Source organism: Oncorhynchus masou, chromosome 1 (assembly GCF_036934945.1).
Source record: "Oncorhynchus masou masou isolate Uvic2021 chromosome 1, UVic_Omas_1.1, whole genome shotgun sequence".
NCBI lineage: Eukaryota > Metazoa > Chordata > Actinopteri > Salmoniformes > Salmonidae > Oncorhynchus > Oncorhynchus masou.
In genome coordinates, this window is record NC_088212.1 from 65,514,912 (window position 1) to 65,541,942 (window position 27,031).

Consider the following 27,031-nt stretch of genomic DNA (forward strand, 5'->3'; position numbering starts at 1 on the left):
CTCGGCTTACTGCATTCGCGTAACAGGCAGTCTCCTTGTGGAGTGCAATGTAATCAGGTGGTTAGAGCGTTGGACTAGTTAACTGTAACGTTGCAAGATTGAATCCCCAAGCTGACAAGATAAAAATATGACGTTCTGCCCCTGAACGAGGCAGTTAACCCACTGTTCCTAGGCTGTCATTGAAAATAAGAATGTGTTCTTAACTGACTTGCCTAGTTAAATAAAGATTAAATTAAGTTGTACATTTCTTTTAAAAATAAAATTGGCCAAATCGGTGTCCAAAAATACAGATTTCTGATTGTTATGAAAACTTGAAATCGGCCCTAATTAAATCGGCCATTCCGATTAATCGGTCGACATCTAAACAACACATCCCCCAACTCTTCCACAACCCACCTCCCACCCACATTTGTACCGTGTGTCGTGAGTTGACCTGTCTCCCTCTGGCTGTTCGTGTTGATGAGCTTCAGCTCCTCAGTCCTGGAGCACTCTCTTTAGCTCCCCTTCCACCAAGGCAGGGAAGCTGGGGTCCAAGAGACACAGGCAGAGGAAGGGCTCCAGCTCCCCACGGAACAGAGCACTGTGGCACCAGGGGCAAGGACACCAGGGGCAAGGACAGACCATGCTCGCCCAGGAAGTGCTGAGGAAAAATAAAGATAGACCAGGGATCTGATCATTGGTTTGTATAGACTTAAAGCCATGATATCGGCTAACTATAATCTCCCAAGTCAATTAAGTGTTAATTATTCCATTGGCCTACTCTACACTTCAGTAGTGGCGGGGAATAACTACAACCCCATGAAGTGTATGTTACATTCAAGCTCAGTGGGTGAGAGCAGTAACTCCTGAATGTTAAATAACTGCTACTTATTCCATTCGCGCGATTGTCAAACTCCATCAAGTGAATCATCACCCTCAGCATTCATTAGTCATCTATCTAATCACTGTGTTGTGTCAGTACCAACCTACCTGGGTAAGACATTTGATGGATAAAGAGCCCTGGACCACCTCAAGTTCAGTAGCCATAGCCTCCCCAGCACTCGCCTGATGACAAGGTTAAAAGAGATGAAACTATTGCCACAGGACTTTATAGGGCAACACACCAAGGGAGGATAGAGCTGCATCCTTTATTGAATGATTTCCCTCAGTCATCATAGCTCTTTCATCCTCACTGACAGCTTTTTCAAATGTGTGTGTTGGTTTAATTTCTCCCCCTTCTGTGTGGGGAGGTTAAGGATTGACATATCACACATTGTCATTGATTCATACATAAAATCCATATTAACCTAGTTGATTCCAGGGCTGTTCAGTATTAAACCAGCTATATTGTTTTCATGCTTGTAAATAGCACCATCTAGTGGGTGATTCTTACTGTAACAACAGCAACTTTAGTACCTCATTAAACTATAGTTTGCCTCATACATTGTGAAGAATGACATTCTTAAAATAAGAACAGCAACACAGGTGAAAAAAAAGATGCAATGCACTCATTTCAGTTAGTCAATGTATTGCAGGAGCTGTTACAATTCAAAATATACTTTCATGATGCAATACGTAGCTACATGTTTTCTGTGTGAATGTGTTGTTGAGTAACTGTTGATCCTGTGCAGTGGTCTTGGTAGGGGGCTGATTGGATGTTGGGGTGCAGCTGAGTGGTGGTGGTGGCCCCCCTGTGTGGTGACAGGCAGGTACTCCTTCAGTCTGAGTACTGCACTGCCACGCTCCTCCAGGGCCTCAGCCCTGCTGCCACTGAACTGCATCCTGATCGAACAACTCTCCCCCTGCACATACACAGCATTGTTTTGTGTGAGTGCTGGCCTATATCTCCTCCTCGCAGCTACTGAGACAATTTTGACCAGCAGACTACAAGCTTGACACGCCACTTACAATTCATCACAGTGACACGTACCTACAACACTTATTTAGCCTACATATCACTCACAAGCTAGGCCCTTGGCAGAACATGGGCAGCCAAAGCACTGCTCGCAGCCAGCTCGCTGTGCCAAGACTGTTCAAATGCATCGTGTCAGGCCTCAGATCCCCTTAATTCAGGCCATTTAATGACCAATTACACTGTTGTCTCAGCACAGCCACCCCTGCCAAACATTAGCTCTGCCACGCTCATGTCAATGTGAAATCTGGCTATGGTAAATAAAGCTGCCACTATACAAATTGCTGAGGAAATTACCTTCTGTAAAATTCTGGTGTTGCCTTGTAGTTAACATTAGCCTACGTTTAATTTAAAACTAGGTGGTGCTAGAATAATAATACAAGTTGGTATGTATACTGTTGTATACTGTATACTGTAGCTTCTATTTAAAAATTGTGTTGTTTCTAAAAGCAAATAAAGGCTCCAAGAAAATCACTTTTGCAACCCACCTTAACAGTCAGACGGAAAAGTAGGGTATCTGATTTCTGCTGAACTTTGAGGAAGCTTGGAGCATCAAGCAAGGAAAAGCCATCCTGAAAAATGCAAGTAACACAACATTCAGACAGACAAACAATGGTAAACAAACAACAGTCAAAAGTCATAGTAGTAAAACCAAAGTCATATTGGATAGAGCACACAGCTAATCCTCATGTCTTCAATGAGACATACAAGTCCATTTAATAGTATCAGACGGAGCATGAAGCAATCCCAGCTCTACTTTTGGTTAGCAGGAGCAATCTCAAATGATCTGAAATGACATAAGCGCGCCTGCAGGGGGCTCTATTGACTCAGAAACCCATCCAGACAGACCCTGTGACCAGCAGCATGCCATCAGTATGTACTGTATTTGGAAAGATAACTTCCATCTCCATCTCGAACAACCAGCTGTTGGAGGCTGAATGTTGTTGTACTAAATATCATCTTTGAGAGTCATAAGCTGTGCTCGAATTCTCATACTAACCACACTAACCATACTATTTGAGACGTGATTTGAGTACATAGTATGCTTATTGGTCATAGTATGGATATAGTTAGCATGCCAAAAGTTGTCGTACTAAATGTGGAAAAATGTACAAAGTATACATGCAGTGGGCACTATTTCTGTGCTTTTAGGGCCCATAATGCAATTCTTCCAAAAATGGGCGCGGCTTCACAACATTTTCAGATTTGAAGAAAATGGCGGCCGAAGTCTGACGAAAGTGGATACAAATTATTCATTGGTTTAACTAATCATGAAATATTTTAAGAAAATGTTGAGTAATGTAATAAAGTATTGACTTTTCAAATAGGTTTGTTGTGACAATTTGTTAGCTATGTTATCCTTATCCTTATACAACTTCCGGCGCCGACAGAGATGGCCGCCTCGCTTCGCGTTCCTAGGAAACTATGCAGTTTTTTGTTTTTTTTACGTGTTATTTCTTACATTAGTACCCCAGGTCATCTTAGGTTTCATTACATACAGTCGGGAAGAACTACTGTATATAAGATCAGCGTCAACTCACCATCAGTACGACCAAGAATATGTTTTTCGCAACGCGGATCCAGTGTTCTGCCTTACAAACAGGACAACGGAATGGATCGCATGCAGCGACCCAAAAAAAACGACTCAGAAAAAGAGGGAAACGAGGCGGTCTTCTGGTCAGACTACGGAGACGGGCACATCGTGCCCCACTTCCTAGCATTCTTCTTGCCAATGTCCAGTCTCTTGACAACAAGGTTGATGAAATCCGAGCAAGGGTAGCATTCCAGAGGGACATCAGAGACCTGTAACGTTCTGTGCTTCACGGAAACATGGCTCACTGGAGAGACGCTATCCGAAGCGGTGCAGCCAACGGGTTTCTCCATGCATCGCGCCGACAGAAACAAACACCTTTCTGGTAAGAAGAGGGGTGGGGGTGTATGCCTTATGGCTAACGAGGTATGGTGCGATGAAAGAAACATACAGGAACTCAAATCCTTCTGTTCACCTGATTTAGAATTCCTCACAATCAAATGTAGACCACATTATCTACCAAGAGAATTCTCTTCGATTATAATCACAGCCGTATATATCCCCCCCAAGCAGACACATCGATGGCTCTGAACGAACTTTATTTAACTCTTTGCAAACTGGAAACCATTTATCCGGAGGCTGCATTCATTGTTACTGGGGATTTTAACAAGGCTAATCTGAAAACAAGACTCCCTAAATTTTATCAGCATATCGATTGCGCAACCAGGGGTGGAAAAACCTTGGATCACTGTTACTCTAACTTCCGCGACGCATATAAGGCCCTGCCCCGCCCCCCTTTCGGAAAAGCTGACCACGACTCCATTTTGCTGATACCTGCCTACAGACAAAAATTTAAAAAAGAAGCTCCCACGCTGAGGTCTGTCCAACGCTGGTCTGACCAAGCTGACTCCACACTCCAAGACTGCTTCCATCACGTGGACTGGGACATGTTTCATATTGCGTCAAATAACAACATTGACGAATACGCTGATTCGGTGTGCGAGTTCATTAGAACGTGCGTTGAAGATGTCGTTCCCATAGCAACGATTAAAACATTCCCTAACCAGAAACCGTGGATTGATGGCAGCATTCGCGTGAAACTGAAAGCTCGAACCACTGCTTTCAATCAGGGCAAAGTGTCTGGTAACATGACTGAATACAAACAGTGCAGCTATTCCCTCCGTAAGGCTATCAAACAAGCTAAGCGTCAGTACAGAGACAAAGTGGAATCTCAATTCAACGGCTCAGACACAAGAGGCATGTGGCAGGGTCTACAGTCAATCACGGACTACAGGAAGAAATCCAGCCCAGTCACGGACCAGGATGTCTTGCTCCCAGGCAGACTAAATAACTTTTTTGCCCGCTTTGAGGACAATACAGTGCCACTGACACGGCCTGCAACGGAAACATGCGGTCTCTCCTTCACTGCAGCCGAGGTGAGTAAAACATTTAAACGTGTTAACCCTCGCAAGGCTGCAGGCCCAGACGGCATCCCCAGCCGCACCCTCAGAGCATGCGCAGACCAGCTGGCTGGTGTGTTTACGGACATATTCAATCAATACCTATACCAGTCTGCTGTTCCCACATGCTTCAAGAGGGCCACCATTGTTCCTGTTCCCAAGAAAGCTAAGGTAACTGAGCTAAACGACTACCGCCCCGTAGCACTCACTTCCGTCATCATGAAGTGCTTTGAGAGACTAGTCAAGGACCATATCACCTCCACCCTACCTGACACCCTAGACCCACTCCAATTTGCTTACCGCCCAAATAGGTCCACAGACGATGCCATCTCAACCACACTGCACACTGCCCTAACCCATCTGGACAAGAGGAATACCTATGTGAGAATGCTGTTCATCAACTACAGCTCGGCATTCAACACCATAGTACCCTCCAAGCTCGTCATCAAGCTCGAGACCCTGGGTCTCGACCCCGCCCTGTGCAACTGGGTACTGGACTTCCTGACGGGCCGCCCTCAGGTTGTGAGGGTAGGTAACAACATCTCCTCCCCGCTGATCCTCAACACTGGGGCCCCACAAGGGTGCGTTCTGAGCCCTCTCCTGTACTCCCTGTTCACCCACGACTGCGTGGCCACGCACGCCTCCAACTCAATCATCAAGTTTGCGGACGACACAACAGTGGTAGGCTTGATTACCAACAACGACGAGACGGCCTACAGGGAGGAGGTGAGGGCCCTCGGAGTGTGGTGTCAGGAAAATAACCTCACACTCAACGTCAACAAAACTAAGGAGATGATTGTGGACTTCAGGAAACAGCAGAGGGAACACCCCCCTATCCACATCGATGGAACAGTAGTGGAGAGAGTAGCAAGCTTTAAGTTCCTCGGCATACACATCACAGACAAACTGAATTGGTCCACTCACACAGACAGCATCGTGAAGAAGGCGCAGCAGCGCCTCTTCAACCTCAGGAGGCTGAAGAAATTCGGCTTGTCACCAAAAGCACTCACAAACTTCTACAGATGCACAATCAAGAGCATCCTGGCGGGCTGTATCACCGCCTGGTACGGCAACTGCTCCGCCCTCAACCGTAAGGCTCTCCAGAGGGTAGTGAGGTCTGCACAACGCATCCCCGGGGGCAAACTACCTGCCCTCCAGGACACCTACACCACCCGATGTTACAGGAAGGCCATAAAGATCATCAAGGACATCAACCACCCAAGCCACTGCCTGTTCACCCCGCTATCATCCAGAAGGCGAGGTCAGTACAGGTGCATCAAAGCTGGGACCGAGAGACTGAAAAACAGCTTCTATCTCAAGGCCATCAGACTGTTAAACAGCCACCACTAACATTGAGTGGCTGCTGCCAACACACTGACACTGACTCAACTCCAGCCACTTTAATAATGGGAATTGATGGAAAATTATGTAAATATATCACTAGCCACTTTAAACAATGCTACCTTATATAATGTTACTTACCCTACATTATTCTTCTCATATGCATACGTATATACTGTACTCTATATCATCGACTGCATCCTTATGTAATACATGTATCACTAGCCACTTTAACTATGCCACTTTGTTTACATACTCATCTCATATGTATATACTGTACTCGATACCATCTACTGTATCTTGCCTATGCTGCTCTGTACCATCACTCATTCATATATCCTTATGTACATATTCTTTATCCCCTTACACTTGTGTGTATAAGACAGTAGTTTAGGAATTGTTAGTTAGATGACTTGTTGGTTATTACTGCATTGTCGGAACTAGAAGCACAAGCATTTCGCTACACTCGCATTAACATCTGCTAACCATGTGTATGTGACAAAAATTTGATTTGATTTGATTTTGAATAGCATTACAGCAGTAGGTATGTTAGCTAGCTACCTAGCGTTAGCTGGCTACGAATAATACATCGAACTTGCCAGGCGGTATTATTAACAATCTGCTATCTAACTAACTACCCAACGTTTATTGACTTGATTATTCACATAATTCTTAGCTAAGTGCTATGGACATTGTTCATCCTGAATATCTACTCTGATTTCAGAGCAGTCTCGCGCAGAATAACTGATGACTTTATATTCAACACCCGTTGAATATGGCCGGTGTCAGTAAACGTCGGCAAAAAAAGCATAAATAAATTGTTGCCAGCAGGACAGTTACAGCATAACCAGCTCTGCGAGGGCAAGCAAAATGGTGTTCTCTCAGTCTCATTTGTGTCTGGAAGTAGCTCGCCAACTTTAGCTTGGGTGCTTGACTGCCGTTGAATGCTTGGATCAACCCTACTTCTCAGCCAGAGCGTCCAGTGTGCGCTCTGAACGCTCCGAATTTATGAACGGACAATCTGACAACGCTCTGGATTTACGAACGCCTAGAGTGCACTCTGGCACTCCAGATTGAATTTACGAACAGAATCAAAATCGTGAAATGTTTAGCTAGTTATTTGTTATGCCAGTGGTTCCCAAACGTTTTATAGTCCCGTACCCCTTCAAACATTCAACATCCAGCTTTGTTCCACCTCTCGCATATACGATACATGATACGATATACGATACATTGATTAAATAGAAGAATGAGTATGAGTTTTTGTCACAACCTGGGTTGTGGGAAGTGACAAAGAGCTCTTATAGGACCAGGGCACAAATAATATAATAATAATACATAATTTTGCTCTTTATTTAACAATCTTACATATAAAACCTTATTTGTTAATCGAAAATTGTGAATAACTCAACACAGGTTAATGAGAAAAGTGTGCTTGAAGGATGCACATAACTCTGCAAAGTTGGGTTGTATTGGAGAGAGTCTCCTTCTTAAATAATTTTCCACACACAGCCTGTGCCTGTATTTAGTTTTCATGCTAGTGAGGGCCGGGAATCCACTCTCACATAGGTGCGCGGTTGCATCAGCGTCATCAGGACATCAGTGTCTTTTAACAGCGCAGTTGTGAAGTCCGAAGCTTACATACACCTTATATGTACGGGGCGGCAGTGTAGCCTAGTGGTTAGAGCGTTGGACTAGTAACTGGAAGGTTGCAAGTTCAAACCCCCGAGCAAACCCCTGAGCTGACAAGGTACAAATCTGTCGTTGTGCCCCAAACAGGTAGTTAACCTACTGTTCCTTGGCCGTCATTGAAAATAAGAATTTGTTCTTAACTGACTTGCCTAGTTAAATAAAGATAAAATACATTTAAACTCAGTTTTTCACAATTCCTGACATTTAATCCGAGTAAGAATTCCCTGTTTTAGGTCAGTGAGGATCACCACTTTACTTTAAGAATGTGAAATGTCAGAATAATAGTAGAGAGAATGATATATTTCAGCTTTTATTTCTTTCATCATATTCCCAGTGGGTCATACACTCAATTAGTATTTGGTAGCATTGTCTTTACAATGTTTAACTTGGGTCAAACGTTTCAGGTTTCCACAAGCTTCCCACAATACGTTTGGAGAATCTTGGCCCATTCCTCCTGACAGAGCTGGTGTAACTGAGTCAGCTTTGTTGGCCTCCTTGCTTACATACACTTTTTCAGTTCTGCCCGCAAATGTTCTATGGGATTGAGGTCAGGGCTTTGTGATGGCCACTCCAATACCTTGACTTTGTTGTCCTTAAGCCATTTTGCCACAACTCTGGAAGAATGTCCAGGGTCATTGTCCATTTGGAAGACCGATTTGCGACCAAGCTTTAACTTCCTGACTGATGTCTTGAGATGTTGCTTCAATTTATCCACATAATTTTGCTCCCTCATGATGCCATCTATTTAGTGAAGTGCACCAGGCCCTCCTGCAGCAAAGCACCCTCACAACATGATGCTGCCACCCCCGTGCTTCACGGTTGGGATGGTGTCTTTGGCTTGCAAGCCTCTGCCTTTTTCCTCCAAACATAACGATTGTCATTATGGCCAAACAGTTCTATTTTTATTTCATCAGACCAGAGGACATTTCTCCAAAAAAGTAAGATCTTTGTCCCCTTGTGCAGTTGCAAACCGTAGTCTGGCTTTTTTATGGCAGTTTTGGAGCAGTGGCTTCTTCCTTGAATAGCGACCTTTCAGGTTATGTCGATGTAGGACTCGCTTTAATGTGGAAATAGATACTTTTGTACCTGTTCCCTCCAGCATCTTAACAAGGTCCTTTGCTGTTGTTCTGGGATTGGTTTGCACTTTTCGCACCAAAGTACGTTCATCTCTAGGAGACAGAACGCGTCTCCTTTCTGAGTGGAATGACGGCTGCGTGGTCCCATGGTGTTTATACTTGCGTACTATTGTTTGTACAGATGAACCTGGTACCTTCAGGCGTTTGGAAATTGCTCCCAAGGATGAACCAGACTTGTGGAGGATAACAATGTTTTTTTCTGAGGTCTTGGTTGATTTATTTTGATTTTCCCATGATGTCAAGCAAAGAGGCACTGAGTTTGAAGGTATGCCTTGAAATACATCCATAGGTACACCTCCAATTGACTCAAATGATGTTAATTAGCCAGAAGCTTCTAAAGCCATGACATCATTTTCTGGAATTTTCCAAGCTGTTTAAAGGCACAGTCAACTTAGTGTATGTAAACTTCTGACCCACTGGAATTGTGATACAGTGTATGTAAACTTCCGACTTCAACTGTATGCATGTATATATACATATAACGTGTAATGTTTTATGTAACATAGCTGAATAGACGATCCATCCCTTCATTGTGCTGAAGTCCAATTGAAATGGAGAAACATAACTTGCAGTCTCTACAGTGGCAAAGAAAGTATGTGAACCCTTTGGAATTACCTGGATTTCTGCATAAATTGGTCAAGAAATTTGATCTGATCTTCATCTAAGTCACAACAATAGACAAACATAGTGTGCTTAAACTAATAACACATACATTATTGTATTTGTCTTGTCTCTATTGAATACATCATTTAAACATAGTGTAGGTTGGGAAAAGTATGTGAAACCCTAGGCTAATGACTTCTCCAAAAACTAATTGGAGTCAGGAGTCAGCTAACCTGGAGTCAAATCAATGAGACGAGATTGGAGATGTTGGTTAGAGCTGCCTTGCCCTATAAAAAATACTCACAAAATTTGAGCTATTCACAACTAGCATTGCCTGATGTGAACCATGCCTCGAACAAAGGAGATCTCAGAAGACCTAAGATTAAGAGTTGTTGACTTGCATAAAGCTTGAAAGGGTTACAAAAGTATCTCTAAAAGCCTTAATGTTCATCAGTCCACAGTAAGACAAATTGTCTATAAATGGAGAAAGTTCAGCACTGTTGCTACTCTCTATAGGAGTGGCCATCCTGCAAAGATGACTACAAGAGCACAGCGCAGAATGCTCAATGAGGTTAAGAAGAATCCTAGAGTGTCAGCTAAAGACTTACAGAAATCTCTGGAACATGCTAACATCTCTGTTGACGAGTCTACGATACATAAAACACTAAACAAGAATGGTGTTCATGGCAGGGCACCACGGAAGAAGCCACTGCTGTCCAAAACAAAAACATTTCTGCAAGTCTGAAGTTTGCAAAAGTGCAGCTGGATGTTCCACAGCTACTGGCAAAATATTCTGTGGACAGATGAAACTACAGTTTAGTTGTTTGGAAGGAACACACAACACTATGTGTAGAGAAAAAAAGCACAGAACAGCACAGCACACCAACATCAAAACCTCATCCCAACTGTAAAGTATGGTGGAGGGAGCATCATGGTTTGGGGCTGCATTGCTGCCTCAAGGCCTGCACAGCTTGCTATCATCGCCGTAAAAATTAATTCCCAAGTTTATCAAGACATTTTGCAGGAGAATGTTAGGCTATCTGTCCGCCAATTGAAGTGTGATGCAACAATACAATGACCCAAAACACAGAAGTAAATTAACAACAGAATGGCTTCAACAGAAGAAAATATGCCTTCTGGAGTGGCCCAGTCAGAGTCCTGACCTCAACCTGATTTAAGATGCTGAGGCATGTCCTCAAGAGAGCAGTTCACACCAGACATCCCAAGAATATTGCTGAACTGAAACAGTTTTGTAAAGAGGAATGATCCAAAATTCCTCCTGACCATTGTGCAGGTCTGATACGCAACTACAGAAAACATTTGGTTGATGTTATTGCTGCAAAAGGAGGGTCAACCAGTTATTAAATCCAAGGGTTCACATTCTTTTTCCAGCCTGCACTGTGAATGTTTGCACGGTGTGTTCAAAAAAGACATGAAAACGTATAATTGGTTGTGTGTTATTAGTTTAAGCAGACTATGCGTGTCTATTGTTGTGACCTAGATGAAGGTCAGATCAAATTTTATGACCAATGTATGCAGAAATCCAGGTATTTCCAAAAGGTTCATATGTATTTTTTTTGCCACTGTAGATACTGCAAGTTATGTTTCTCCATTTCAAATAGACTTCAACACAATGGAGGGATGAATAGTCTACTCAGCTCTGTTACATAAAACATTACACTTCAGTTCTGTACTTCCAGATTCAAAACAGATTTCAATTTTCCTACTCCGCTGAGATGTTCTGAAGGGATTAGATCAAATGTTTATTTTTAGTTGAAAATTATCATATCAGGGAGTAATCACATTACATAATTTCAACAAGACTTGTCTTCAAGCCATTCTGTGAGGCATAGCCAGTCGTTTTCTGAGAGAAAGCCCCCATTACACTATATCTTAGAATCAGGAGTAATCTGGATGATGATTACACACAATAACCCTCTCTCTCCTCCAGAATGGTGCATCCTAATATGGCATCATCATTCAGTTGGGACTCCCCTGGAATCAGCCACTGTGTACTACTGTAAACTCTCTTCATTGATAGATACTCAAGAGCATTAAGATTAAGGGTGCCGATCTATCAATGACCACTATCCACTTTTGTCAGAGAGCACTTTGTGTCCTGACATGAATTAGCATGTAGCCTTGCCTGGCACCCTGGCTCAGCAAGATAGCTGTAGCCACTTTCCATCCAGCACTCCGATGTGGCATAGTGCAGCTATGGCCATTGTGTTTCTACAGCCACTCCCGCTGGGTCTCTCAGCTGCACACAGAGTCTGGCAGTGAACCTTGAGAAGACACACACACTAAACTACACACAAACACAGGCACTATTCTATGTACAGCTACAACCTAGCAGGTGTTCAGTATTTGTTCTCGTTCCTTGTATTTTCAAGGACTTGTAATCAAGTCCTTTGAATGTCAAAATTGGGGTCACTTTTCAACATTGTTGCAAAAAAACATACAATTGTATCCATAGCTAGGCTATCTGCTTATAATCCTAGTAAAATATATCTAAGCTTAGACTAGCCTGAGTTAGAAGGCATATTTGTTAATAAAAAATAAGTGTACAAAGTGTACAAAACATTAACACCTTCCTAATATTGAGTTGCACCCCCTTTTGCCCTCAGAACAGCCTCAATTCTTTGGGGCATGGACTCTACAAGGTATTGAAAGCATTCCACAGGGATGCTGACCTATGTTGACGCCAATGCTTCCCACAGTTGTGTCAAATTGGCTGGTTATCCTTTGGGTGGTGGACTAATCTTGATACACATGGGAAACTATTGAGTGTGAAAAACCCAGCAGCATTGCAGTTCTTGACACACTCAAACTGGTGCACCTGGCATCTACTACCATACCCTGTTCAAAGACACTGCAATCTTTGGTTGTGCCCATTCACCCTTTGAATGGCCCACATACATAATCAATGTCTCAAGGCTTAAAAATCCTTCTTTAACCTGTCTCTTCCCCTTTATCTACACTGATTGAAGTGGATTTAACAAGTGGCATCAGTAAGTGTTTATAGCTTTCAACTGGATTCACATTGTACAGTCAGTGTAATTTAGGCCAACAATGAGTGCAGGTTGGACAACAACAGCTATTATATGTCTATTGAGTGTACATTTGGCAGTAACTTGGTATATAATAATCAATTATTGAATATATTGGGGGATATTTTATTTTAATTTTATCATATTTGGATACATTGTTACTTGGCCTAGAGATGTGCATGCATGAAATGTGCCAGTCCAGATAAAATACAGTAAAAACTAGATCCAGATCCATCCAGGAATGACTTGACTTTAGGACATCAAAGGGCATATAAAGTCTAGTAGCTAGACCTCAACTCACTTACCAGAAGATCGTGACCTTGGGACACCAACATATGACCGGATTCCACAATGGTGAGCACCAATTCACCCGCGCTTTCACTGGGCTCAAACTTCTAGAGAAGTTTCAAGACACATTTTTCAACATCACATCTGAGGCAAAATCCATAATGTAAAGTGTAGACCTATAACTCTTTGATTTGCTAATGTAGTAAACTCGCCTATATTTGTAAACTGTTTGGTTAGCCTAGTTAGCAAGTGGCATTTGGTACCTAACTTAGACTAGCGTTATCTCATATAAAGACAGACGTTGTTGGACAAAATTCACGACAAGACAACTTCATGTCACCTTCCATGGATTACCGTCGTCTTCTTTGGTCCCAGGCAAAAAACGTCCAAAAAAGTTTCAACCTCCATATAGATTTATGTAACGTTACAGTTGTCATTTGTAAAAAATTAAATATGTAAGAATATAAGATATATATTTATAAGAAGAGCTAACGCTAGCTCGTTAGCCACGTTTGTTTTGCTTGATGAGCGCGGGAATATCAGAAATACGCGAAGTCATGAGTCAGGTATATTGTGTTTCTGTGTGCGCGCATGCGCTGGGTTCTGGCTGGAGATGCTCGAAGTGCGTTTTTTTTGTGTCTGCCCAGCACATTAGTTGCACCTACTCAACTCTAACCTAATCCCCAAACTCAATTGCACAATTTTTTTGATTTACTGAGTGATGTGTTGGTGGTGCTAGATTAGAATAGTGACCACATTTAAGTGCGTAAGGTATTCATAGCTCACATACAGCGTAAAGTCTTGAATAAAGTGTTTACATGCACCTTTGATATCCCGCTCACGAGTATCCCTATATTCATGAATAAACAGAATATTCCTCATTTAAATTTATATGAAATAGTAACTGAAATATGGACAGTGTCTGTAGGCAAATAACCTCTCGCAAATATAATATTAACTCTGCAGAATTATGCATTTCTTGCAGTAAAATTATACAACAAATGTAAATTTTGTCTCAGGAACAGAAGTGGAGAAATATTATGTATTTCTTTCAATCTTTCTTGAGAAAATGTGAATGAGCATGTCATGTAATGTGTAATGTGTTATGCAAGCAGTATTTCACCAGTGGTGGTTGCTGATGTTTAAGATGAGGGAGGATGATACTTTTTTTAATGAGCATGGCCTTATTTCTATTACAGCATATTGGATGACTAAAATTCATATTCCATTCACCCAGCTCAATGTAACATCGATAGGTTTAGGCTACTACATGATCCTCAAATTTTCCCAATACCCATCATGAGGTTGCTAAAACCTACCCTATAAATAAAAGTTTACACAGGTCGAGAGAAAAATGTGAGTAATCGAGGTGACAGTGACCGCCTTGCACACTCTTGCCTGCATCTAGCTGATATAGGCTGTAATCATTAGTCCACCAGTTGGAAATGAGAGTTTCTATTGGACAAATTCAGGTATGTTTATCCCTGTTTCGTTCTGTTTGCTTCTGTTTAAGAAAGCTTTTCAATAGAATCGGGAGAATGAATACCCCCTTGATCAAGTGCAAACACAGTTCACTATCATAGCAGCCACATACAAACAGCATGAACATTCTCACATCTACATGCTCTCCTCCTCCCACCTATTTTAGCTTGATGATTTCAGTGCACAACACATCAGCTGTCTGTGACCAGGTGAAAAAATATTTCCAAATCTTCCTATCATAACTGCTGACCGCTACACACATCCTACATTTTTGTCACCATATTAGCTAACAACGTTAGTAATGTCATAGTCAATATAGCTACTAGAACTAACGCAGTAATAAATCCGCTACAATCATGGAGTACAGTGAACAGTCAGCAAGCAGTTACACCCAGTATAAATCATTTAATAAAACCAAAAGCTTATCTTTACTTGGAAGAGTTCCAGTGTTAGATAGCCATAGCCAGCTAACTAACATAGCATCCCTCTGTTTGGTGCCTGGTGTTTTAGTAGGCTAAACTAGCTAGCTAAATGACAGTGAAAGTTTTCTAATCTAATTATAGTTCTCTCTCTCTCTCTCTCTCTTGATTTTCCTTCATTGTTAAAGAAATTAATTTGTTCAAAACCTTTCAACTATTGTCTTTCTCTCTTTGAGTCAACTACTCACCACGCACTGCAGTGCTAGCTAGCTTATGCTTTTAGTACTAGATTCATTCTCTGATCCTTTGATTGGGTGGACAACATTGCAGTTCATGCTGCAACAACTCTGATAAGTTGGAGGACGTCCTCCAGAAGTTGTCATAATTACTGTGTAAGTCTATGGAAGGGGGTGAGAACCATGAGCCTCCTTGGTTTTGTATTGAAGTCAATGTACCTAGAGGAGGACGGAAACTGGTGGTGCTAACCTACAGAATGCTGTTGAGGCTACTGTAGACCTTCATTGCAAAACAGTTTGTTTTAATCAATTATTTGGTGATGTGAATATATTTTGTATAGGCCTAGTTTTATCTAAAAAGGGTGAACGTTTTAAATGTTTCACTATTTTTATTTTTATGAAATTCACTGAGGATGGTCCTTCCCTTCCTCTGAGGAGACTCCACTGATTTTCAACAACATAAAATATGCACCAAAGATGAACTGAAGTCTTATCAGAAACGTGTTTCATTGTTTTCTCAGCTCTTCATTTCTTTAAAACCGGTCGAACTGATGACATTTGGGCATTTTGCACAGGACCAATCTTTCCACTTTTTTCGAGTTATTGCGTTTTCTTCCCGGTCCCTAAACAAAGCAGACAACTTTACCATTGTTACCTAGATTTCTAATGCATTCATTCTATCAATGTAAGACATTATTCTGCTGAGCATGTCATGTCTTGTTATGTCTGTTCCTGTCCTTTCTCTTCACTCTCTCTCTCTGCTGGTCTTTTTAGGTTACCTTCTCTGTCTCTCATTCTTCAGCTGTTCTTCATCTCCTCTAACTAGCTCATTCACTCTTTCACACCTGTTCTCTCTTCCCCCTCTGATTAGGTCTCTATTTCTTTCTCTGTTCCTGCTACTTTCAGTGTCTGATTCTTGTTTGTGTTTTTTGATGCCAGAAGCAAGCTGTCGTCTCGTTTGCTTCCACCTTGTCCTGTCCTGTCGGAGTCTGCCTGGCAGGTGCCACCTGCACTATACTAACGTTCTTTTTGTTCCGCTGACAACGTTGGAAGAGGATTTATGCCATTCCTGTTTTTCATTAAAGAACTCTGTTTTCTGTTAAAACCGCTTTTGGGTCTTCACTCAAGTTCATAACAGAGCACCACTTTATTTAGTCTTTTGGGGCAAAAAAGTTATGACAGAAGAGAAGCTGCATGTATCTTAACTATAGTTGACATAGAAATGGCCTACCAAATGTCCAACAAAAGGTCTGAAATTATAATATGGCCTGCCAAATGTTGGAAATTATGCACAGAAACATGTCTAAATTAGGGGTGAAAGTAGCCAGTAGGCTATAAGGTCCAGAACAGAGTATCAGCAAAATAAATAAATAAATAAATTTTTCATAAGAGAAAATCAAGTCTGAAATTTCAAGGTGGAAATTACAAACTTCATAAGCCTTTTTAAACATTGAATGCACTATAAGTTTGACATTTCCTGCATTGCATCATTAGGCTATATCATTAGGCTATAGGCTAACAAACGGTATAATGGACCTGCACTGAAACATATGTTGCATTTTTAGGTTTATCTATTATTTTTACTGCATCAGGGATAGCATACACAGATGATTCCACTTGCAGTCTTCTTCAGTGTGTCGGTAAAAAAAAAATACATTCAAAACAGCATTTGTAGGGAACAACCGATGAGCAGCAGGTACTTCTAATGAGGGTTGCAAAACATCTGCCAATCAGGGATGTGGATTTTCTGATCTACCTGTATACCACAAAGAAATCCAGAATTATTTGGTATGGGAGTGGGCACAAAGGGCATTTGAGGGCATCTTGAGTTAACCATTCATTAATCAATTGGCTTATGTGTCTGCTCACTTGGATACATTATATTAATTCATGAGATAGCTTACCACAGCCTATATCCTTTTTGAACATAATTTTATTAATTTTATTTGCATAGTTAATTTGCATTATGCAGGCATCGTTAAGGTTGAGCAAAATATACAAAAAATACATTTCTATAACCCTTTAACAATGTTTATTTCATATACTGTACATTTTGTTTTGTGAAGGTTATCTTGATAAATCACCAGTATGGCATTAAATTAGTGTAGCAGTATCCCCTACCAGCTGATCATTCTACCACAACTGCTGTCTGTATATCCTACAACCTGATGAACAAAAGCATGAAGAATGGCATAGTAGCCTAAGTAACACCTTTGGATACGCATAGCCCAGGCTGCAAAAAAACAATCCCGAGGGGACATAACTTAAAAGGACCTGATAGCTATTGAAGAAATGGGGAGAGCTTTGCTTATTTGCAGTTCTCGCTTCTACAGACTGGTCTCATAGACTAGACATATTAGTATGATATGTTACATTTGGCATGGTTACATAAGATAGAAGGTTACTTAAGGCAAAAATGAAAGGAGTGGGGTTGGTCAAGGTTGATGTATAACGTGAACGGTGTGTTCGAATCCCATTATGGAAACGTTAGCATTTTGGCTAATTAGCAACTTTGCAACTACTCACTACTTTTGAACTACTTTGCAACTGCTTAGCATGTTAGCTAACCAGTACTTGACTTGGACTGAAATAGATGTTGTGCCGGGGTTTTGCCGAAAAGCTCCCCCTGCCAGTCCCCCCCCCCCCCCCTTAGCGTGAACGCGCACGCACTCAATTCTATATTGCTGCGACTTGTTTGCTAGTTGAGATTACTGATCACGTTAGGCTTCGTTTCATTTTATGTCGGTTTATTCTTGGGGGAGACACTAGTAATGTCTGTTATTTTCAGTTTGGCTATTTGTTTCAAGTGTATTAGTCTATAAATAAATCTCTGCCAGAATTTGTCATCTCTCCAATGTCTTATTCGACTAGTAGTTGTTCTGAAATGTTTATTGCTTGCCTACATTTTACTACCCTCCTATATGTTTAATATAACACACATACATTAATTATTACCTTTGGTTGCCTATCCTGACGTGTAGTGTGTTCTATAGAAAGTATTTGACTCTGATGTGTGCCACAGAAAGTATTTGACTCTAGCCACAAAATTAAGGAAGTTAGAAAGGGGGGGGGGGGGGGTGTTTGGCAAGGCTATTTTCTTTCCACCCGAGATGATCTCGTCATTTACATTCCAGCCCTTGTCAGCTCCAGATTGGACTCCTTGAACTCACACCCTGCTGGAATCCCTTCATTCTCAGATTCCCCTCTGTTATTAATCTCTACATGGTAATCAATAAAGTGTTTGAAAATGCTGTACTTTTATTAACATATGTGTTCAGATCATTCCCAAGATAGGGGGGGGGGGGGTTTCGTCGGCTGGCCAGAAAAGGGCCTTGCCGACCGCCATTCTAATTTCCTTAATTTTGTGGCTTGAGTCAAATACTTTCTGTGGCACACATCAGAGTCAAATACTATCTATAGAAAGTACGTCAGGTATAGGCAACCGAAATTAATAATTAATGTATGTGTGTTATATTAAACATAGAGGAGGGAGTAAAATGTAGGCAAGCAATAAACATTTCAGAACAACTACTAGTCGAATAAGACATGGGAGAGATGACGAATTTTGGCAAATATATTTATTTTTAGACTAATACAATTGAAACAAATAGCCAAACCGAAAACTGCAGACATTACTTGTGCCTCCACCACGATCAAACCAACATATAAAATCAAATGAAACGCAGCCTAACGTGATCAGAAATCTCAACTAGCAAGCAAGTCGCAGCAATGAAGAACTGATTGCGTGCGCGTTCACGCGAAGGGGGGGGGGGGGATTCTGGCAGGGGGGAGCTTTTCAGCACAACACCTGTACTGTTTATATTAAGGTGCAAGAGCTCCACAATACTTTTGAGCTAATATTCTAGAAAATGAACATGAGCTCAAGCGGTAGAACATTTAAGGTGCCGGTAGCTCCAGTGAGCTACTGCCTAAGTCAAGGACTGTAGCTAACCCTTCCCCTAACCTTAACCCTTTTAGCTAACCCTAACATTAACTCCTAACCTTAACCCCTAATGCTAGCTAGCGTTAGACACCTAGCTAACAGTAGCCACAACAAATTGGAATTCGTAACATACACCTTTTGCAAATTCGTAACATATTATACGATATCGTAACATATCATAGTAATTTGTAACACATCATACAAAATGGATGATGGACATCACAAATTAATACATACCATACGAAAGGTAACATATCATACTAAGAGGAGTGTCTCCGATTTATGTCGACTACAGAGTAACAAGAAATGCTCTGAGACCACGTTGGCTTCTATGGCAACACATCGGCTTCATGAATATTCATGTTACCAGAATGCTTGGGATAGATGTCAGCGGGTCCGTGGATGCTGCTGCTGATGTAGCCTATGGTGCGTGATTGCATTGCATTGTTTATTATTGAGAGGCAGCTGACACAAATCTGGAGGAAAAGAGCATCCCTTATCACGCTGTTCATGACCTCCTCGTCTCCTCTCTGTCAGTCGGTCATGCTAAAGTGGCTTCTTCCAGCACCCCCCCCCCCCAGCCCCACTTGGTCCGCACACGGTTGGAGCGTACGTGCCTACCAGGGGTGTTATGGTGAAGCGGACTGTCAAAGCAGCGAGAGAAGGCATATCTAAACTGCCAGGTAATGATCGAGATAGCCTCTTCCTGTATTTGCACCAGAAGAGCCACAGCCGCCCGTGTCATGTGTATCAGTGTAATGCTTTTAGGGTTTGAGATTAGCTCCAGACTGGTCGCTCTCACTCACAGATAGGGAGCTGTGTGGTTCGTGGCAATACTTCTCAACAGTAACCATCCTATTCTGGACATCTATTGCATTTGAATTTGTTCGTTCCTTTTCAATGTCATAATGGACAGGTTGCACTCCTCCATGCGTAAAAGGCTCTACAGTTTGCCACAGCATATTGGACAGAAAGCTTCTATTATGGGCGAAGGAGAAGACGGCGACAAGGACACCCGGAGGAAGAGTATTAGGATGAAACCCTTGCCGTCACCAACCTCCAGAGGAAGCTTCAAAGGCATCGGGGAGACCAGAAGTGGGGACACAGTGATCATGGAGACGGACATTGGGAGACCAACGAAGACCAGTTTAAACGGAGATTGTCGGAGATTTCGTGGCAGTCTCTCCTCCATCACCAGTCGGCATGTGCACGACTCAGACTCGGCGGAGGAGAGGCACCTCATCACAGAGGGGGACGTCACCCCGAGCGAGGAGAGCCCTCCCGGAGCTATTGGCGGTGGGGCGGACCAAGGTGCGCAAGGCGCCAGCGGTGGTGGTGCTGGTGGTGGTGCCCAACATGCTTCTCTTGACCAGGAATCAGGGTTCATAAAGTTGGATGGCATTGATCAAATTTCCCCGGACGACGAGAGATTGTACCAGGCAGGATTCATACACAGGCAGTTTGGGGCAATGCTGCAACCGGGGGTCAACAAGTTCTCCCTGAGGATGTTTGGGAGCGAAAAGGCAGTGGAACGGGAACAGGAGCGGGTTAAATCCGCCGGATTTTGGATAATTCATCCTTACAGTGATTTCAGGTAACTAACTCCATTGCGCTCTGGCTAGACGTCAGAGCGTCATGCGCTGATGAAATGTGGGCAGGATGCGTCCATGCACACTCACCTAGCCTACAAGGCAAATTAAATGGGTACTTTCTCTTCAACTAATAATTTCACTAGCTCACGTTCAGGCACAATGGCAAATGCATTCATGATAGGGTATTTAGTGATGGCATCAGAAAATGCAGTCATCTCGGATATAAAAGGATACATTTGGTTTAGGCCTAATTCGGTGCGTAAATGTGCGTGGAATCATTTGTTTAATGAATTGAAAACGAATCAAAAATAATTTACACGTCGGAGGATTACATAATCCCATGATACTTACTCTTCATTTTAATTGTATTTATTAGACATCAGCTATAATATAGCTATAACTTATTCAACATTGGAAATACAATTATAAAGTCAAATAAATGTAATATAGGCTAATATATCCGTGGTGTCAGAATAATGTGTGCAAGAACAGGCCGAACATCACACACATAGATGGTTCTCAAAGGTGTCTGTTCAGTTTCTTCTAGGATAAATCACCTTTTAAAACAGAATTAATCGAAGTGCATCAATGTTCCATGTTCTCTCTTTTTCATTAAATCCAAATTATACTCAGGGAATTGATTTATCACTAATCAATGTACAGCAACTCTATTGGCTTGATGAGAGGTGATGTGCTAATGACTGAATAATTAGCCCCCCGCCACCACACACACACACACACACACACACACACACACACACACACACACACACACACACACACACACACACACACACACACACACACACACACACACACACACACACAGTACTTGTATTTAAGGTTTCAGGTATCATGTGTTCAACATTATCATAACCAGTTCTACCTATAAATTACCAGAATCATTCTTCAAATTTTCATATAAGAGGTATGGAAGTGCAGCCTCATTCTCTTGTTATTCATTAAGTATTGCCCTTGACTGTGACATTGGCTATACAGTACAGTGCATGCATCTGATGCATGGCTTCAAAGGTAAAGCACAGGATTGCTCAGCATTATGGACATTGTCCATTATTGATGCTATACCTCAAGGGCCTACTGGCCATATGTCCAAAAACATACAGTGAATTCTGAAGAATATCCAGAGAATGGGTGAAACATTATGGTGAAACATGGCTACAGAGAGTATGAGTTACAGCACAAACCCATATGAATGTAGCCTGCATTTATAAAGCCTTTTCACACATTTTCAAAATAAGCAGTGATCTTTATAATCCCAATAATGTAATTAAGTTAATAACAACCTCTTACACATGTTTAATTTATTCAGTGGATTGTAATCATTCAGCTCATGCATATAATATAGGATGGATTAGGAGTGAATATTGTATTAAGGAATAATGTTTTTATGCCAAAAGTTGAATACAGTATTGCAGCAACCAGATACAAAGTTTGATATTGCAATTGTAATATTTGTTATGCATAATTCAAATAGTAAATATATATTGTACAATATCATACCATACCATACTATATTAAACTAAACTACAATTGAACACAATTATATCTGATCCCATGAAACAAATTATAGTAATATACATGAATGCTTATTGTTCTTTCATGTAGGAGTTCAACCAAATTATCTCAAATACATCAACATGTTTGAGAGGTGATCACCCTAGTTGTCATGCCTTCCAGTATTCTGATACATTCAAAAATATTTCGGTCATTGATACATTTAGCGTCTGGCTGCCATACTGGGGATCAGTATCAGCGTTTCAAGGACAGTGAAATGGCACATGAAAACCTTTTACACTGTTGGCCTCTGGCCTCATGCTTACCTTGTTGTTTTGAGGTGAAACTGAATTGTCAACTGGACATACAAAATCTCTAATCATACGGTTAAAATAAAAGCCTCCAACTATTGACATTACATGCTGGCTAATGCCTGTGTTGTTACCAGAAGAACTAACTGCTAACTCTAAGTGCAAAAATGTATCATAGTGTTGTGAAAGACAATAGCAGAAGCCTAATTGCCCGACAGATCTTTCCCTGTCCTTGACATTGGATCTGATCCAGACAGTTTTTCTTTGGTTCATCTACTGTACACTGATATACGGATATACAGTAATGCCACATCCAACCCCATCACCTGTCACACAAGCAGAAGGTGTGTCATAACAGTAGTGCTTCAAGAACAAGACCAGGTTTGTCTCGCTTGTGAGAGACAAGTGTCCGTGACGAGTGTGTACAGGCAGTCTAGGCTGGTGGCCAGAGGGGGAGAGAGGGAGCAGACAGGCAGCAGTGTCAGGCAGGCAGACACAGCCCAGTGCTGTGGATAGAGAGAGAAGGCTCAGGGAAAGGAAGACACTCCATGGAAAACAGACTGATTTATCTGCTTGTTTCCCCATTGGTCTTGTGAATCTACACAGACATTCTGCTGCCTTTACACCACAGGATGGTGCACAATTCTCAGATGCCTGGATTACTCAGCTCAGGCTGCCAAGAAAAGAAATGGGATGCCATTTGCTTTGCCTTTGCAAAAAGTGTGTGTGTGTGTGCGTGCGTGCGTGCGTGTGTGTGTGTGTGTTTATGCACTGTGCAAGTGACAGTATATACATTAGTAGTAGACATGCATATCTGAGTAAGTTACCCAGACTATTTTCATTGTTCCCCCTTTTACACTTCTGCTATTCTCTGTTATTATCTATGCATAGTCACTTTAATAACTCTACCTACAGTACATGTACATAGTACCTCAATTATCTCAACTAACCGGTGCCCCCGCACATTGACTCTGTACAGGTACCCCCTGTGTGTAGCCTCGCTATTGTGATATTACTGCTGATTATTTGTTTCTTTTATTTCTTATTCTTGATTTTTTGAAGGTATTTTTTATTTTTGTAATTTTTAAAACTGCATTGTTGGTTAGGGCTTGGAAGTAAGCATTTCACTGTAAGGTCTAAACCTGTTGTATTTGGCGCATGTGACAAATACAATTGGATTTGGGAATAGAATCATATGATTTATTGTACCACCATATTTGTTTGTTTCATCCAGGGGTATATTCCAACAGTGTTGACTAACCTTCATAGTACACAGTATTCAGTAAAAGGAGCACTGGTTTCCTTTTGTCTTATTGTCAGTATTCTGATTATGTTTATGCATTTCATACCAAGGTTATAGGATGATTTCTTTCTCAGTGTGGAGTATTGGTATTCAGCGAGGGCTAGATCACAGATGCTGCAATCAATTATCTGACTGTTACCCCTCTCTCCCACCACAAGGGCCATCGTCTCCTTTCCCAATGTCACCCCTCCCACCTGTACCTCTACAGTTAGCACCTCCTACACCAAAGTCACTCCTCTGTTCCCCACACCTGCAATTGCCTCCCATTCTTGCTATAATTACCTACACCCCCTACTCCCCTCTTTCCCCTTGTAAAGAAGTGAGACGAGAGTTACTCTATAGACAGGAGTCTGCCAGTTCTATTATGCCCCCTCCCTCTGTAGTTACAGTCTCTGACTCCCCCTGCCATCCAACACATCATAATGTCCAGTGGCCATGCCTGCCAAGTGGCATGAGAATCAGGTCAATAACTTGCCCTGCTCAGTGTGTGTGGGAGGGTATTACTGTATATCGGCATAATTATATTTGAAACATTTCAGCTAGCTGACAGCAGTTTACACGCTATAAAATCAGTTGACTGTGATTATATGGGACGTTCCTCTCACTTCTGCAGTCCTGACTCATTGTTAAATGGTCTGCTATCATTATAATTTAGTCATCCAGTTCATGCCTTTACCCTTAACATAGGTCACAATGAACATTCTGTGCTTCAGCATGCTTAAGTGTCCCCATTGAAGTACAATACTCTGCTAATGAGTAGTCTTGAACACCCGACGCTAGGCAACAGTGACGAGGGTCTGGTTTCAATGATGGAAACTTTTGGCATAGAGGTACTGTCACTGCCTACGTTGCTACCTTATCAGCTTAAATAAACTACAAAATAGTTGCTAGCAAGATGGAGATCACAGAGGCTATTTTTAATGAGTGCGTTTCCCAAGAGGCTCGTTTGCACTGGTTTTAGTTAAGGTAGTTGATGCAAAGGTTTTGACGTTCTGGCATGTCTGCCTCGTAATTTGTTGGGAGTGTCCTCAGATTTTGTCTCTTCCCTTATCGAAGTAGGCAGTGACGTAGTTCCTCTATTCCAAAAGAGTCCATCATTGAAGCTAGACCCTAGTCACTGTGTTGCCTAGGGTCGGGTCTTTGGTACTAGCTAATGAGTGCAGCTGTCTAAATATGAGATGAGCAAACTAACTTGTTTTTTTGCAGTGTGTCATTCCACTAAGCATCCTTAGCTGTAGCCTGTAACCTTGCTCCCTACACTAACAGGTTGTATTGTCACATATAGACTTGTGTGAGAGATTGGATTAATTCTTGTTTGCACAGTACAGTAGGTTGTGTAAGATGTTTCCTGTTTCTTCTAGTTGTAATTATGAAGGAATGGGAACAGGTTGAATGCTTGAGGAGAAGACAAATAAGGTTATGTCAGACCATGGGGGGAAGCTGAGTAAGAAAGGGCCCACCCCTCAGTCCATGCAGTCAACAGTAGATGTGTCTCTGTTGAGATTTTGTATGAATTCACATTCAAATCTTTATATTATCCAGCCAGGCTTTTGGTCAGATGAGACTAAAGGTAGCCTTTTTATTTGTAGAGCCTTTCAAACCTACTTGGTAATGTAATGTTAAAGGTGCAATGTGCAGAAATCGTTCTGCTATTTCCTGGTTGCTAAAATAAAATAGTTAGCCTGATTTCAGTTTATGTGACAAAACAAGCAGCCATTGTGTAGAGAATCATTGTTTCTGTCTAAACAGCTGTGAAATATATTTTCCATAACCAAAAATATTGTATTTTCAGCTGTTTGAAGCTGGTGTACAAAACTGAAAGTAAAACATGTAAAAACAAAACTTCAGAACTGGAAGCATAGAAAATAGCACACATAGAATAGATCTACTGTTTCCTAGACTTGCTTTCATTGAGAATTACATATCTATAACTCACATTTCTATGTGAAATTGGTCAGGTCGCCCAAAAAGTTGCATATTGCAGCTTTAAAGGAGGGGGGTTATGATAATGAGTAAGTGTTTGTTTCTGTGTTGTTGCCATGGAATAAACACAAAATACTAGTGCCCCTGACAGGCGTATTGACTACAATCAGAGACAGAAATAACACATGACTGAAGTTAAAGTATAGAAGGAGATGAAGGAGGATCTTGTATTTGGGCATGGTTGGAGAAGTCAAAACTGTGATTGAATTTCAATTTCCCTGGCTGCACACCAAAGCCTTTGCTATTTAATATTGTCATAATAAGCACAAATTAAAGTGTCACTGGGAGTCACATACAGTCATGACTACAGAATTTCAGCAATATTTTCTCTTGTCAACTATTGTATAACATTGAGAGGGAGGGGAGGAGCACAGCACATCTTCTGAGGGGAAAAGACGGCTTAAAAATGGCATCGTAATCCAATCTAAAGGCTCATTTCCAGAGCCAAAGCTGTACAGACTAATTTCTGCTCATTGCTGAATATGCATCTTCTTCCTTCCTGCGGGGAAGTGATGTAGCCAGCCAGCCAGCCAACCAGCCTGCAGCATAGGTGATTGATTAGTGATTTTCTATGGGGTGAATCAGTGAGAGATTTGGCAAGGTAAATGACGGATGATGTGGCAGCAAAACGTTGTTCTGTCACGACTTCCACCGAAAGTCGGCTCCTCTCCTTGTTCGGGCGGCGTTCGGCGGTCGACGTCACCGGCCTTCTAGCCATCGCCGCTCCATTTTTCATTGTTCCATTTGTTTTGTCTTGTTCCCCGCACACCTGGTTTACATTCCATAATCACATTGTATATATATATTCCTCTTTTCGCCCCCATGTCCTTGTGTGGAATTGTTTTATGTGACGCGCCAGGCTGGTTTTCCATGTTCTGTGTTCATTTCACAAAGTATGTTTATTTGGTAAACTATAGCTTTTGTGACTGTTTTCGCACTTTTCACCTTTGCCAATTTTGCTGGAGGTTTTGACGCAGTTGCGTCCGTCTGCTGTTTGCTCCTCTCTAAATAAAGTGTGCGCCTGTTCACAACTCTCTGCTCTCCTGCACCTGACTTCGCTACCAGTACGCACACCCGTGACATGTTCTCCAATCTTCAAGTACCTTTTAATAACCTTGTAATTCAGCAGCACCCTTAACAATACATCATCAGTAGTAGTTTACTGTTTAAGACTGCCATATCCCCATGGAGTTGGAAAAAGACAAGACTTTTAACATGAAAGCTTATTTTGGTTTTAAAGAGTCTATTAAGCTTT

General features: G+C 41.7%; 2 protein-coding genes and 1 pseudogene across 2 annotated transcripts in view; 2 read left to right on the forward strand and 1 right to left on the reverse strand.

The window, feature by feature from the left end:
- LOC135548245 (neuroplastin-like) overlaps positions 1 to 16,180 on the forward strand; it is a 73,119-nt gene extending 56,939 nt beyond the window's left edge. Inside the window, exon 8 of the mRNA XM_064977645.1 lies at positions 16,069 to 16,180. Within this exon, the coding sequence (XP_064833717.1) occupies positions 16,069 to 16,150 (82 nt within the window). The 3' untranslated portion in view covers positions 16,151 to 16,180. The remainder of the gene's footprint in view (positions 1 to 16,068) is intronic.
- Positions 475 to 13,400, reverse strand: LOC135504882 (meiotic recombination protein REC114-like; annotated as a pseudogene).
- Positions 16,181 to 19,980: 3,800 nt separating the features above from the next.
- The window catches only part of hcn4 (hyperpolarization activated cyclic nucleotide-gated potassium channel 4), a 95,950-nt gene continuing 88,899 nt past the window's right edge, over positions 19,981 to 27,031 (forward strand). The window contains exon 1 of the mRNA XM_064992359.1: positions 19,981 to 20,666. Within this exon, the coding sequence (XP_064848431.1) occupies positions 19,981 to 20,666 (686 nt within the window). The remainder of the gene's footprint in view (positions 20,667 to 27,031) is intronic.